We start from the raw sequence: 15,661 nt of genomic DNA on the forward strand, positions 1-15,661 counted from the left end.
TTTAATACTTTAGGGAGGGGGGTTAATGTGGTTGGGTCAAGAGGTTGGTGGGTCAGTGGTGAGTCAACAGCAGGCTTTTTTCCTTTATCAAGGTAGCTGTTCAAAACAGGCCTTGAGATGGGGAACTGTTTGGGAGGTTTGGGAGAGCAGAGAGGAGGCACGGTTGGGGTTTGAGTTGAGTGTTGAGATTCTTTGGATAATTGGGAAGCAAGTTTAGAGGGCAAGATGAGGGGGGAGGGGTTTGGGTAGAAGAGGACTTTTGGATTGGTTGAACATGGTTGACGGAGAGGGTGGTATTAGAAGGTAATATCTCAGTCCAATCGATGATACTTTCTAGGTCGAACAGAAGAGGGGAGGCAAGGATTTCGCCGTCCTCAGGTGAAGGTAATGGAGTGGATGGGTTAATCTAAGTGAAATTTGGCATCACTGTTTCCGACTTTCTTGAAGATAACATTGGAATATAAATTTTTGCTGGGATGAGAAAAGGGTAAAGTATCAACATCTGTTATTGTTGAAAATATGTGAAAGCTTGGTATGCTAACTTTTGGCTGGGATGAGAAAAGGCTAAAGTATCAACATTTGTTATTGTTGAAAATATGTGAGAGTGTAGTATGCTTGACCCATGAACTCGAAGGCTATGTTGTACATTTAACCAAATGGACATTTTCATTATTTTGCATTGTATTTGAAACTATTTTTCCAGGTATCTTTATGCATTACTGAAGATGGATGCATGTGCAGAGTGTGATGGATGCCTTATAGTATTTTGGCAATGAATTGCAACACTAGAGGAGAGGTCATTCACAATGGAAGCATCAAAGAGGAACTGAGTAAGAGAGAGTGAGATTTTTCACAGTTGAAGCATCAAAATACCTACGAGTAGAGTAGGAACTAGAACTTGAATGATATAAGATATTTGAATATATATTTACTCAAAACAACCCAAGAAAATTGGGGGTAACTGATACATTCTATCCCTCATTCCTGAAAATAAGGTACAAAAGATGTGGAAGTTGGCTACTATTTACCTCATTTCAAACTATTTTGACTCTTTTCACAAGGTAGAGAGGGTGATATTATTTAAATTGTCGTTTAAGTTGCGTATAATATGAAATACTTGATATTTACTGAATGGTAATCATGGTAAACTGGGGAATCTCATGGCTTCTTGTTCTAAGATTGGACATTTGTATTGTACATAACCAAAAATTAAACACTTTTAGTAGTTCCTTTCATTTGCATATCTAATATTGCTTTTATTCTACAGGCGATGTGATCATAAGCCAAGAGCCTTATGCCTCTGTACCAAATAACTCTTCAGTCGACGTAAAATGTGATGGTTGTTTTACATCAAGCAACCTTAAGAAATGCTCAGCTTGTCAGGCTGTTTGGTACTGTGGCAGCATGTGCCAGGTATACTAAGGACTCAAGGGTGGTCATTTCAGGAAATAATTTTGTTCATACCTTTTTAGACTAGTCAACATATTAAGAAGATTCTTTAGTTCTTTATGTGATTGATTCTCTGCTAGTCATTTGTTGTTATTTATATCTGAATGTAAATTTTTTATGCGGGAGAAAATATGATACTGGCGATTATAGCTCAGGCATAATTATGAAGTTGGAAGAGGAATTGGGTCAGCATTTTGTTGGTGTAGCTTGGGGATGTGATGTAGTAGCACTTGACTGGTTTGACCAGCATGACCGAGTTTGGAAACCCAAACCTATTAATGTAGCCTAGGTGAAATAAATCTCACTTAGGACCAGGTTCTGTTTTAGGGTTGGCCGAATGGGCAGTTTAGGGTAACTAGGGCAAAATTAGGGTTAGGAATGGGAGATTGAGTTAGGGTTTTATTGGGTAATGGTCTGCAGAATTTTAGGAGTCTATTAGAATAGGTTTTAATGAGGTTTGAATAAGAAATAGAAATTCAGAAATATTAGGGTTAGGGTTTTGGGTTTTCAGATTTAGGATCTAAGCTGAAACTAGGGTTTAGGAGCAGATTTAGGAGCTGGGCTTTAGGTCGAGTTTTCCTAGCAGGGAGGGGGTGGTTCGGCTGGACTTTGGTGGGGTTTTGATGGCTGGTTAGGTCTAGGCAGAGCTTAGGGTTTCTGGGTTTTTATGTTGAGGGAGGGATTTAGGGTTTGTAGTGGATAGGTGAGGCTGCAACTGAGATCGAGTGGGAGGGTTACTGTGATGGACCTGTGGTTAGGTTTTGAGTGTAATCTGATGAGGGAATAGGGCTGTGATGAATGTAGATGAAGCTAGGGTTTGGGGAAGTCGATTAGGTTAGATGGAAATAAGAAGAAGAGATGATAAAGTTGCAGGAAATTGTAACTCTTACTGGAATTGCAGAATTTCAGCAGCAGCAACCTTGAAGAACTTGAAGGAAGAAGAAGACGAACCTCCCGATCTGCAAGATGCAAGGAGTCGCCGGATTACTCCAGCCCTAGCCCTTGATATTACTCACAAGGGGTCTTGATATGACACACAATACAGAGAAGCAGCAGCAGTCATGGCGGCAGCACCAAGAAGAAACAAAATTTCAAACATAATAGGTGGGGGAGCCTCCCACGATTCTACTATTTATAATAATAAAGGGGGGCCTAAAGGCCTTACAAATAATCAATCTAAAGCAATCCTAATCAGATTAGGAGTTGGGATTCCTAATCTGAATCCTAATTATAAAACATAGAATAGACTTATACTCTAAATAGGAGTATAAGTGTAAACAACTAAAACAAATAAAATAAAATACTAATCCCTCTAAAATCGTGGAGGGGAACTAAGAAGATAAACCATGAAAAAGACTGTTTTAACCCTAGGCTAAAAGAACAAACAAATAAAAGGCTCTAACGAAAAATCAAAGAACAGCCAAATTAATCATGGTTTCGGCTTCTGCATCACCTATACAGAACCGGCCCAACCTGGGTTTGATCCAACAAGGGTTGGGAGTTAGTTTAGTTATTCTTCATGTCTTTATTCATGTTTTGAGTTGAACACGTAGGAATAGACTAGTTTAGGTTTAGAGTTGGATTAGGAGATAGAGTTTGTTTGCAAGTTAGTTTCAGTTTCATAATCCAATTAGGATTCTTTTGATTTTTATTTATTTAAACCTCGTAACTCACACGTTGGAAATACATAGAACTGAATAGAAATTTGATTGGGTTTGCCCTATGTCAGTGTGTGGTGTGCTTCGTCTTTATTCCTTGCAACTCTGAGACTCATCTCAGAATTCTCTCCTTCCCCTAACTGGTCCTCCACCAATTTGGTATGAGAGCCGAAGTTCCACATCTTCCTTCAATATCTATCTTCCCTCTGCTAAGTACCCGCCGTTACTGTTTCCTTTTTTCTTTTTATTCCTCTTAAGCAATTTACCCTAACAGTATCGAACTCCCTTCAAGGTTACCGCCAAAAAAAAAATAAAAAGAAGACTCAGTCTCTCTCTCTCTGTCTATCTCTCGCTTTTCTCTGTTCAGTACCCTCTCCCCAACCCCACTGCATCAACTGAAACCCAACCCCATCCCTTCGATTTCCACAGTAACCCCCCTTACTCCAAACTCCTGCAGCAACACTCCCTCCCTTCCTACCAAGGTTCTAAAACTAGGGTTTTGACCAACTAGAAACTGAGATATGGTCGAAACCAAGTCAAAACCTGGTACTTTTTCCCAACCAACTCGAGAATGTGGTTTTGAGGCCCAGAAATGGTCTTTTAGGTCTGTTTTTTTTGTATGCAGCCTAGTTTTGACATTCTAAATACAATGCATGAACTGTTGTCGCCAAAAAAAAAAAAAAAAAACGAAAAAAAAAGAGGAAGAAAAAGAAGGGTACTTGTGGTTTTTGACCAAAGTGTACTAAGAATCATAGTTGTCGAGACAGATACTTATTTATGCCAAATATTATTTAAGTAAATGTTACTTAAGATATTATTCATAAATAGGCAAATACCCCCTATTTGAATCCAATAAAAATAGTTAAAAATCAAATTCCAAAAGGATAAAAAGTCAACCCCCAGTTCAAGAACAAAAACTGGATTTTCGGCGGTAGGTGCAATTTATAACTTTCTAATGTTGGGGTTTTTCTCAAATCTAAAAATTCCATAAATCTTACTATGGTAAAACATTGTTAAAAAACAAAAGTGCGGTAAAATATTCATTTGTTTTGATGTCCAAAAAAATATTTTCATTTAGAGCGATTTTGACAGCATTCACGCACACCAAATTAAGTTTGAGCGGAACATAAATCCTTCAATATACATCAGATTTAAGCAATCTTGGACTTTTTTTTGGCATTTAGAACTTCTGAGATTATGGATCTTATCTTTTCAAATTTATTAGTATATTACATTCTATCATTTGCAGAAGTTGGAGTGGAAGTTGCACCGTCTTGAATGCCAAGCTCTTGCAGGACTCAGTAAAAATAGACGGAAGTCTGTTACACCTTCAATACGTTTGATGATGAGACTCTATCTTAAGAGAAAATTGCAAAGTGAGCAGGTACTTTGGTCTTACACCGTGAAGTTATTGTTTCCCTTCTTTAATTCTTCTTTAGTAATTAGTATAAGGGGAAGGGATTCATGCATGGGACTTTTTGTCCCATCGACAATTCATAAATAGGAGGGGTTGGTTTTGGAAATTCGATGGGCTTTTGTCATCATCCAAAGGTTTGTGCATGACTATGCACAAGACCTTTTGCCTTGGTATAATATATGCTTCTTTTACTGCATGACCAACTAGCGCTTCCCCTCCCCACTTACAAATGAAAAAAAAAAGGCAAAAAAGAAATAGAAATGACGGCGTGGTTCAAGTATTCTCTATTTCAGAGTTACTCTATTTCAAAGTATGCTTCACTGAGGGCTTTAGTAATGTTTCTGCCAACATTTGGATGATTTACTTCATGATGAGGAACTTTATTAAAAGTGGGATGGTTAACTTTGATTGCTTCATTGGTAAAGCAAAGCATAGAAATCTTAGTGGAAATTGTTATCCTGCTTCTGTTGTTCCTCGGAGCAGCATAAAATTGAGGATAATGGGTCTGATTCTTTTTTCCTCCCCCCCTCCCCTCTTTTGACGCCTCTCTGCATTATAAACAAATAGGGAACGATGCTAGCACTAATAAGAAGCTACAGCCCTGAGCCCCAACAATCAGGAAGAGAAGCATGGAAAAGATTGAATGAATTATGGCTTCCCTATTTCCAGTAGAACTATAAGACAAACTTAAAATTCTTTTGATTGGTACTATCAAGAAAAAGCTGCTTTTTAACTTCCTCGATATTAATGACTTGGGGACCTAATTTTGGGGCAGAATGCTCTAGGTTCCTCCTTCCATATGTTGTGGCAATTTACAAAAGCTAGCATCTTCCAATTTCATTCATCAATAGGGTCAGTCTTCGAAACTCAACCTAAGAGAATCCAATAAGGAGAAGAAGCAATTCCATTTTCTTGAGAAAGCACAATGCGGCAGAAAATTTAATGAGCTAGATCTGATAGATTCTCAGCGGTTCTGTGGATAAAATGAGGAGGGGGGGTGGAGCAAGGCGAGAATTCTACCCCGCTTTTGGATTAAAGATGTGATTTCTATTCTTCTTTTTACAGACGAGTAAAGATGAATTTTTAATGACTTAAAATCAACGAAGAAATGCATGGAAGCACATAATAGTTTTAGGTAATACCTGGAAACTGACATGAATGCCAATATGCTAAGCAAAAATGAGTTTTAATATTTCTAAGCCTACTTCACTGCTATTTCTCTGTAAACTGAAAACAATATGTACTTGTAACTTGATGGTTCAGTGCCTAAAGTTCTTAGTTTAACCTGTAGTTATCCATAATCTGGGAAAGAATGCAAGGTGTTTCATCCTCAATATCCTAGATGAGTTGCTGAAAAAGCGATGCTAATGATTTCAAGGTTTGCAAAGTCAATGATTTCATAGTTGCTCCCAGGAGAAGATGTTTTGCTGCTTAAGGTCCCAAGTCTGATTGAAATGAGCCTCTATTTTAGGATGGGGTTCACAATTTATTTCATTCTTTTGATCCATTTTTTTCCAAATTATATTATTGGGCCTAGACGGGGTCCCAATAGAGGTGTGGAAGAGTTTAGGAATATGTGGCTAACTAAGCTGTTTAACAAGATTATGAGCACAAAGAAAATGCCAGATGAATGGAGGAGAAGAATTGTGGTTCCGATTTACAAAAATAAAGGTGATAGTAGAGCTGTAATAACTATAGAGGCATAAAGCTAATGAGTCATCCGATAAAGTTATGGGAGAGGGTTATTGAAACCCACCTGAGAAAGGAAATTATTTCGGAGAACCAATTTGGTTTTATGCCTGAAAGATCCATGATGGAAGCTATTTTCCTACTAATGAGACTCGTGGAAAGATATAGAGAAGGCAGGAAGGATCCCCATGTGGTCTTTATTGACCTAGAAAAAGCCTCCGACAGAGTCCCTAGAGAGTTAATCAGGCAAATATTGGAGAAGAAAAAGGTGTCATGCAAATATGTGTGGACATTATTAAAGATATGTATGATGGTGTAGTGATTAATGTAAGAATTATGGGGGGTCAAGGTAGTGAATTCCCAATTACAATTGGGTTACTCTAAGGAGCAGCCTTAAGCCCTTATTTGTTTGGGCTTATCATGGATGATTTAACCAGGGGCATACAAGATGAATTTCCTTGGTGTATGCTTTTTGATGATGATATTGTTTTGGTAGATGAGACAAAGGCAGAATTAACGCCAAGTTGGAGTTATGGAGATCAACATTGGAATCAAAGGGTCTTAAGATAAGTAAAACAAAGACGAAATATATGGTGTGTAACTTTAGCCACACTAGGACGGTTAATGAGGTGGTGAATATTGCTGAGAAGAAGATCCCACGAAGTGACTATTTTAGATATTTGGGTTCAATCGTAAATAAAGAAAGTGATATAGAGGATGATGTTACCTAGAGGATTAAAATAGGATGGATGAAGTGGAGAGCTGAGTCCGGAGTGCTATGTGATCGGTGTATTCCTTTAAAGATTAAGAGATAATTTTACAAGACTGTTATATGACCAGCTATGATGTATGGTGTGGAATGTTGGGCAGTTAAGAAGAGTCATATAGATAAACTAAATGTTGCGGAGATGAGGATGTTGAGATGGATCTGTGGCAAAACTAGAAAGGATAGAGTAAGGAATGACCATATTAGAGCTGAGTTGGGAGTACCCCCGATTCATGATGAGCTACAAGAGAGTTGTTTGAGGTGGCATGGCCTTGTCCAACGGAGGCCTTGGGATGCTCCAGTATATAAGAGTGATTTGATTCAGATTGAAGTGACTAAAAGAGCCAGGGGTAAGCCTAGATTAACCATAGGAGAAGTGGTGAGGAAAGACATGCATAGCTTAGGTCTCGTATCATGTATGACGTCGAATAGAGCTGATTTGAGGGAAAGGATCCATGTGGCTGACCCCATTTAGTTGGGATAAGGCTATGTTGTTGTTATTGTTGTATTTTATTGTGCTGTGTTGGTCATGAAAATAAAGATCCAAAAGTGGTGCATTGTTACGAGATCCTAGATGCAAAATAATTCCATTTATTGTGTGTAGTTTTATTTTCTAAATTTCACTTACATCGATAATTTATGTGGCAATAACCTGCATCTTGCGTAGTGAAGCATTTATAATTTGTTTTTACTTCAGGTCATTCCAAAGACTGCTACAGATAACTACAACTTGGTGGAGGCACTGGTGTCTCGTATCCTAATTCATTATCTTTTGGTCAATAATGTGCTTGCTCCGTACACTTTCTGGCCTTTTTTTGTTTTTTTTTTTAATTCCTTGTCCTGGTTGTTTGATTTGACCATTGACTTTCTTCAAGACATGCCCGATATTGATGAGAACCAGCTAGTGCTATATGCACAGATGGCTAACCTTGTCAACTTGATACTTCAGTGGCCTGATATCAACATAAAAGAGATTGCAGAAAATTTTTCCAAGGTATGCTATTTAAGTACATCTTAGAGCAATATATCCCTGGTGCAATTATCCATTTTGTTTCTTCTGAACATATTTCTGTGCTGTACAAGTTTCTACTCAAAATTTCAATGCATTTTAACTCTTATCTAACCACCTCCGGGGAAAAAAATGCAGCTTGCATGCAATGCCCATACAATCTGTGACAGTGAACTAAGACCACTGGGGACAGGATTGTATCCTGTAGTTTCTATCATTAACCACAGGTAAACTTTTCCCCCTTTAACATTATTAATATCTCATGGTGAATCTCTGATATTGTTAACTGGGCTAAGTGGTCAACATGTTTTAGCTGCTTGCCCAATTCAGTGTTGGTATTTGAAGGGAATGAAGCAGTTGTTCGGGCCATGGAGCCTATACCCAAAGGTACAGAGGTACGGTCTATTCTCTTAGTTTCTATTATACCATTTCAAATTACTACCCACCCCCCTCATTTTTAAGTTTTGAGATTTTTTGTCTTATGTTTTTATATGGTTTTGTTTTGTAAGGTTTTGATAAGTTACATAGAAACTGCTGGAAGTACTGCAACTCGGCTTAAGGCTCTCAAAGAGCAATATCTTTTCACATGCACATGTTCCCGTTGCATGAAAGTGGTACCATTTTAATTGATTTCTTAAAACCCTTTTATTGTGATCTTGTAGTATCTTATACTTAAGTATTTGAACCGCTCTCAGATTTTGATAGCTGGGATTTAATTTAGATGCTGGTATATCGAAGGGCCTGGACGATGACATTCAAGAAAGTGCAATTCTGGAAGGATATAGATGCAAAGACGATAAGTGCAATGGTTTCTTGCTTCGTGATGCAGGTATGTCATCAACAATGTTGAAGTGCCTTGCTCATCCATTTTTGTTTCTCTCAGTTGGTAAGTATTGTATTATTTTCAACTGTGCCAATTATGCAGATGACAATTCATTCAGATGTCAACAATGTGGACTACTTAGAAAAAAGGAAGAGATAGATCAGATCACAAGTGAAGTAAAATTACTTTCAGACAAGGCTTCAACATCTCTGTCCTCTGGTAGTATCCTTGACCACATGACGCAGACAAATATTACAGCAAGCACTATAATCGCAAGACTAAGAAGAACTAGGTCCATACTTAGGCCCATGGTTCTTCAACTGGACTTGGTCCAAGCCAGACCAAGCCCATGGTCTGGGTGTTTGCTGGTTCACTAAAAACCAGAATCAGGGGAGGGGGTTATATGTAGTTTCTATTTTGAGTTTTTATTAGATACTACTTATACATTAAGTTATCTTTCCTTTATTAAGTTTTCTTTTTGTACAAGGCTCCTACTTTAAGCATGGGACTCTTTTTAGTTACTTTCCATTTTCTGTTAGAGTGCTACAAGCACCTATTTATTGTGAGGGTCCGTTGTGCCTATACCACAGTTTTTGATGAATGAATAAGTTTGGTTTTTGCCTTGGTTGCTGTGAGATGCAGTTGCAAGGTGATAGGCTTTGCATGGTCGGTGTAGTCCACAGGATCAATGATATAGGGACGAACAAATCAATAACAAAATTCTATTTCTCTTTCTTTTACTTTTCTTTTGCTGGTTCAAGATCGATCTCCATTATTTTCGTATCAGAGCCATGATGCAGATAAGTCACATAATGGGCATATTTTATAGGAAATAAGCCTTGAGTGGGGTTATGTATTCATTGGACCTTTGATTCCATGTGTTTTCTTTGTAATGGGCCTAAAATGTGGGTACAAGGAAGGCATACGGGATTAGGCTTAGTCCTAGCTTATTTTCATTCCTAGGTTAATTAATGTAGTGGATTTTACTTTCCTTGGTTGGATTGATTAGTCAATTAGTTTTCCTAGAAATAGTTATTGTCTTTGGAAGCCTCCCCCCATGTCTCAGGAATTCCAAAAGACCATTTAATGTTTTAGTATTTCATGTATCCAGCCTTTGGAATTCTTCCCTTTGTTTGGGAATTGCAAATGCTGACAAGGATGTAATCAATTGAGGCTTAGTCTCCTTCATCTATAAATTGAAATCATGGGTGAGCTGTCAATCATCCAAGAAAAATCTGAAATATGACTACTCCTTTTGTGAGTTTTTCCTTGTGAGATGCAAGAAGGTTTGTGAGACTCAAGCGGGATCAAGGTGGGACTCCTTCGATTGTGAATTTGTGACTTCAGTGGGACTTTGACGGTTGGCAACAAGTGGGACTCTGGGCTGCACCTATCCATCTACCATCTTACCTCCATACCATCAGCAGCCCTTCATATTCCACAACCTGATTTTGATCTGTTTGCCATTCAGAATCGATCCTGAAGTGCAAATCCCCTAGGATTCACCATCAAATTGGTATCAGAGCATGGCTGGAAATGAGAATAGTTTTGTACCACAAGGAAGTAAATCTGTTACTTTACAACAGATTGCGGATTCATTGAAGTCCTTGACTGATTGAGTGACGGCAATGAAGCAACGGCACAAACTAGAACAAATGAATCAGATACGCAAGTCGATGAACCAGCTGAATACTCGGTTGACTCGAATTGAGCAGAGTTGGGGCATACCAAACACTCTACCTTCATCTTCCAAAGAGCAACAAGAAAAGAAACCTCCAAGGCTCCAATCAGAGAACCAAAACTTGAAATTGAGGTTGATGTTGAAGAAGTTCTAGCAATCTTTGTCGTCAAGGAAGAGCCAGTCCTTGATGTTTCGAATGTCGAGGCTTACATTGAAGAATTTGAGCTAGTAAATTTGAGGTAGTGGATTATGTGGAACTGGGCACTGCAGTTGATGAGGTAGTTGAAGATATCATTGAGAAGACTGTGAACAACAAAGAAGAACTTGAAGAGTTAGAGTTTGAAGAGGTCGAAGACACAACTGTAGAAGACCACATGGACACGACTGATGATATTGCAGTTGATCACATAGAGTTCGTGATCCCACCTAAATTTTTTGAAGAGAAAGCTCCATGCTTTGAAGACTACATTCCTAACATCCACAAGCTGCCCGAGTACTATTATGGTTTGAAGTCGGATGCTCACCATACAAAGTTGATTCCTCTATTTTGCAAAACCCGTGGTCGAGTTTTTTTAGAACAGGGGAGAATTGATGCAGATAAGTCACATAATAGACATATTTTATTGGAAATAAGCCTTGGATGGGGTTATGTATGCATTGGGATTTTGATTCCATGTGTTTTCTTAGTAATGGGCCTAAAATGTGGGGTACAAGGAAGGCATACGGGATTAGGCTTAGTCATAGCTTAGTTTCATTCCTAGGTTAATTAATGTAGTAGGTTTTACTTTCCTAGGTAGGATTGATTAGTTGTTTAGTTTTTCTAGAAGTATTGAATTGTCTTTGGAAGCTTCACCCCATGTCTTGGGAATTCCAAAAGACCATTTTATGTTTTAGTATTTCATGTGTCCAGCCTTTGGAATTCTTCCCTTTGTTTGGGAATTGTAAATGCTGACTCGGATGTAATCAATTGAGGCTCAGCCTCCTTCATGTATAAATTGAAATCATGGGTGAGCTCTCAACCACCCAAGAAAATTTTGAAATATGACTACTCCTTTGTGAGAGTTTTTCCTTGTAAGATGCAAGAAGGTTTGTGAGACTCAAGTAGGATGAAGGTGGGACTCCTTCGATCGTGACCTCGGTGGGACTCTGGGCTACACCTATCCAACTATATCATCATCATCATCATCATCCTCATCATCTCCATCATTCATATTCATCACCATTCCAGATATTTTGTTTTAGATACGGATAATATTCTCTACCAGAATTGGTCCTGGTGTGATAGCCTCCTAGGCTACACCAAGCCATGGAAGAGGGGAATTCTAGCACCCCAAACCAGGCCCTTGATTCTAATGTTCAAATTGTTGAGATGCTGAGACAGTTGACTAATCGCATGACGCTAATGGAACAACTGCTTGACTCTATATCATCATAAAGTGTTGGACAGCAACATCATTCTACAGCCAACAATGCTCATCGGTACTTCAACAAGCCAGCACATAGAACACCTCCTCCACAAGCCACTTTTGAAGGAACAAGTTCGATCTTACTTTGATTGAGGTACACCACCGTGGCATTAAGATGATATCTACTAGGTGAAGCTGGAACTTAAGGAATTTATCAGTCAGCATGACCCACAATTTTTTCATGATTTGATGTGCTCCCTAGATGATTACTTCGATTAGTATGATTTGTCTCATACCAGAAAAATAAAGCTAGCTAGCTCCAAATTTGTGGGGAGAGCACGTGAGTGGTGGCGTAATTATGAGATGGAGTTAGCTTGATGTGGAAGAGAACACACTAGATGGGAGGAGTCATGGGAAGAACTTAAGGAAAAATATCTACCTCAAACATTTCAACGGAGGCTACATGACCAGCTTAATACTTTCTGTCAAGGTTCCCTCTTGGTGGAGGAATACATGGATCAGTTCGACACACTAATTACTTGCATCGGTTTGGATGAGGAAAATGATCAACTTGTTTCCCATTTCAGATTGAGATTGGGACCTGATATACGTGATAAAATTGGTGTAACAACCATCAATGATTTGCAAGACTGTTTAGAGAAGGCCCTCCTAGTGGAAGACTTAGTAAAAACTTCAACCCGGAGATGCAATCCACAGTCCAGTGAGGGTAGATGAATTTTTCCAGCCAACAAACCTACTAGTTATGCAAACTGAGCTTACCACCATGGATAAAGGTAAAGTCCTTATGATCAGTGGTGGAGCAACCAAATGTTACAATTGCAATGGTTACAGACACTTTGCCAAATTCTGTCTGCAATGTCGCAAGAGTAACTCCATCATAGCAGCCATTGAAGCCAACTTAGAAGCTTAAGTTTGTGATCCACAAGATGATAAGACTGCCATTAATGCAGCTCTTGAGGATGAGTCCTATGATGTTGATGTAGAAGGTTATGAGAATGAAAATATATATGGAACAAATATGGTGAATTGTATCTTCTACACTCGTATGTCTAGTGGACCACTCAAAGCTCAAGTCGTTGTAGATAGCGGCAATTGTGTGAATGTTGTGTCACAAGTTTTTCTCATTGAGAGTAAGTTACAGCCGGAGAAGCACCCACAATCTTACAACGTTTCTTTCCTAAATGGTAATACTCTTGAAGTAAACCAGTGGTGTTGTATGCCCTGAAAGCTGGCTGGTTACGTAGAGAATGTGTGGTGTGATGTCTTTCCTCTGGTGTTGACTGATGTATTTCTTGGAAGACCATGCATGTATGATAACAATGTGTTGGTATGTGGCACAAAGAACCAATGTTTCTTTGATTTCAATGGCAGTCCTAGTGCTAAACCCAATCATGTTAGCAGCTGAAAAGGCAAAGCTTAGAGCTGTCCAAGCTAAACGGCAACAGATTTTAGGATCCTCAATTAAGGACCCGCAAGTGAAGAAGAGTGCACGTGGTAAAGAACTACAATAGGGCAAACATTCCAGCATGGGGGCAGCATACGTACATGAAACACTTGGCCGTACCAAACAAGAGTTCATAGAAACCAGCAAGGAGATGGGTTTGATATTGGCATTAGTAGCATAAGGAAGTTGTACCCATTATTGAAACTCTCTTTCCTAAGCTCATACAGGATTTAATTTCTGATTTTGTAGATCTAGTGCCCGATGAGTTACCCGACCAGCTCCCACCCATGAGGGATATTCAGCACACCATTGATCTAGTGTCAAGGTCGGTTTTGCCTAATCTTCCTACTTGCAGTCTCAGCCCTACTGAACATGCCGAACTCAAGAGATAAGTGGATAAACTATTAATGAAATGATTCATTCAAGAGAGCAGTAGCCCACGTGCCGTTCCAGCCTTACTTAGAAGAAAGATGGATCATGGCATATGTACATTGATAGTTGTGTGATAAATAAAATCGCCATCAAGTACAAGTTTACCATCCCTCGACTTGATGACATGTTCGACATGCTGGACTGTAGCAACAATCTTTTTCAAGATAGATTTTAAGAGTGGCTACTACCAGATATGCGTCCATCCAAGAGATGAATGGAAAACATCTTTCAAAACAAATGATGGACTATATGAGTGGAAGGTCATGCCCTTTGGCTTTACCAATGCTCTTAGCACATTTATGAGGGTTATAACACAGGTACTTCGTTCCTTCATTGGCAAGTTCCTTGTTACTTTGACGACATCTTGATTTACAGGAAAGCAAAGGAAGAACACTTAGATCACTTGAGGCGTGTGATGTGGGTTTTATGAGTTGATAAACTCTACATCAACCTCAAAAAGTGCTCATTGATGTTACCTTAGGTTGTCTTCCTTAGTTTTATGTGTCGTCCAAAGCGTTGGAAGCTGATCCAGGGAAGATTCAGAGCATATTCAATTGGCCTATACCAAAGATTCTGGTGGAGGTCTGTAGCTTTCATGGGTTAGCATCCTTTTATCATTACTTCATTAGAAATTCTAGCACAATCATGACCCCCTATTACTGAGTGCATGAAACAAAGCAAGGGCAAATTCCAGTGGACTCTAGCTACTACTAAAGCTTTTACACTTGTCAAAAAGAAGATGACAAAGGCTCTAGTGTTAAATCTACCAGAATTTGACCTCATATGTGAAGTTGCCACAAATGCTTCTCATGTGGGTATTAGTGGTTTTCTAATGCAAGGTGGTCACCTAGTTGCTTTCTATAGTGAAAAGTTGAATGATACGAAGAAGAGGTACTCCACCTATGATCTTGAACTGTATGTGGTGGTCCAAATCTTAAAGCAATGGAAGCACTACTTAATCGACAATGAGTTTATATTTTTCTCTAACCATGAAGCTCTCAAGCACTTGTAGTCTTAGAGAACAATAAACAACCGACATGACAAATTGGTTTCTTATTGTGAAGAGTTTATATTTTTCTTTACAAGGTTGGAAAAGAGAACCGAGTTGCCGATGTCTTGAGTAGAAAAATGCTCATGTTGAATACCTTCTCAGCCCTAGGCATGAGCCTTGATAAAATTAAAGATAAGTACCTTTCCAATACTGACTTTCCTAATGTTTATCAGATTTTACCGCAAGGAGGTATGAATGCAATGTATTTCCTTACACATCATTAAGGCAACACCTCATCCAGGTGCTATATGGAGGAGGAATGGGAGGACACTTTGGTGAGGATAAAACCTTATCATGGGTGTCTGATCTCTACTACTGGCTACATCTTCATAGGATATTCAACACGTGATACAACAGTGTCATACGTGCCAACTTGAAAAATTTGTGAGCAAAACACGGGCTTACTCCTGCTCCCATACCTTGTTCACCGTGGCTGCACATTAGCATGGACTTCGTGCTGGGTTTACCTCTTACTTGAGAAAGGCACTACTACATATTTATGGTGGTGGACAAATTTTCAAAGGTGACTCACTTTATACCTTGTTGGACGACATTTGATGCAAGCCACATTGCTACCATATTCTTCAAAGAGGTGGTGTGGCTACATGGACTGCCGGACTCGATAGTATTTGATCATGATGTAAAGTTCATGAGTTACTTTTGGAAGACTTTATGGATAAGGACCCATACAAAGATGAAATTTTTTCTACGGCACCCTCAAACAGGCGGACAGACGGAAGTTGTGAATTGAAGCCTTGGTAATCTCTTACATTATGTATGAGACCATGAGAAGATTTAGCCGTCGATACTTGAGA

At 38.9% G+C, this 15,661-nt stretch overlaps 1 protein-coding gene across 4 annotated transcripts in view; it reads left to right on the forward strand.

The window, feature by feature from the left end:
- LOC122654529 (histone-lysine N-methyltransferase ASHR1) overlaps positions 1-15,661 on the forward strand; it is a 36,251-nt gene that overhangs the window by 3,738 nt on the left and 16,852 nt on the right. The window contains exons 2-10 of one of the 4 annotated variants that reach the window (XM_043848653.1): positions 1,268-1,413; positions 4,357-4,491; positions 7,677-7,731; positions 7,855-7,973; positions 8,127-8,215; positions 8,302-8,383; positions 8,498-8,602; positions 8,727-8,817; positions 8,914-9,033. In XM_043848653.1, the coding sequence (XP_043704588.1) occupies positions 1,268-1,413; positions 4,357-4,491; positions 7,677-7,731; positions 7,855-7,973; positions 8,127-8,215; positions 8,302-8,383; positions 8,498-8,602; positions 8,727-8,817; positions 8,914-9,033 (942 nt within the window). Of the gene's footprint in view, positions 1-1,267; positions 1,414-4,356; positions 4,492-7,676; positions 7,974-8,126; positions 8,216-8,301; positions 8,384-8,497; positions 8,603-8,726; positions 8,818-8,913; positions 9,034-15,661 lie in introns of all 4 variants that reach the window. The other 3 variants (XM_043848652.1, XM_043848654.1, XM_043848655.1) reach the window with 3 other exon arrangements.

Source organism: Telopea speciosissima, chromosome 3, assembly GCF_018873765.1.
Source record: "Telopea speciosissima isolate NSW1024214 ecotype Mountain lineage chromosome 3, Tspe_v1, whole genome shotgun sequence".
In the NCBI taxonomy this organism is placed as follows: domain Eukaryota; kingdom Viridiplantae; phylum Streptophyta; class Magnoliopsida; order Proteales; family Proteaceae; genus Telopea; species Telopea speciosissima.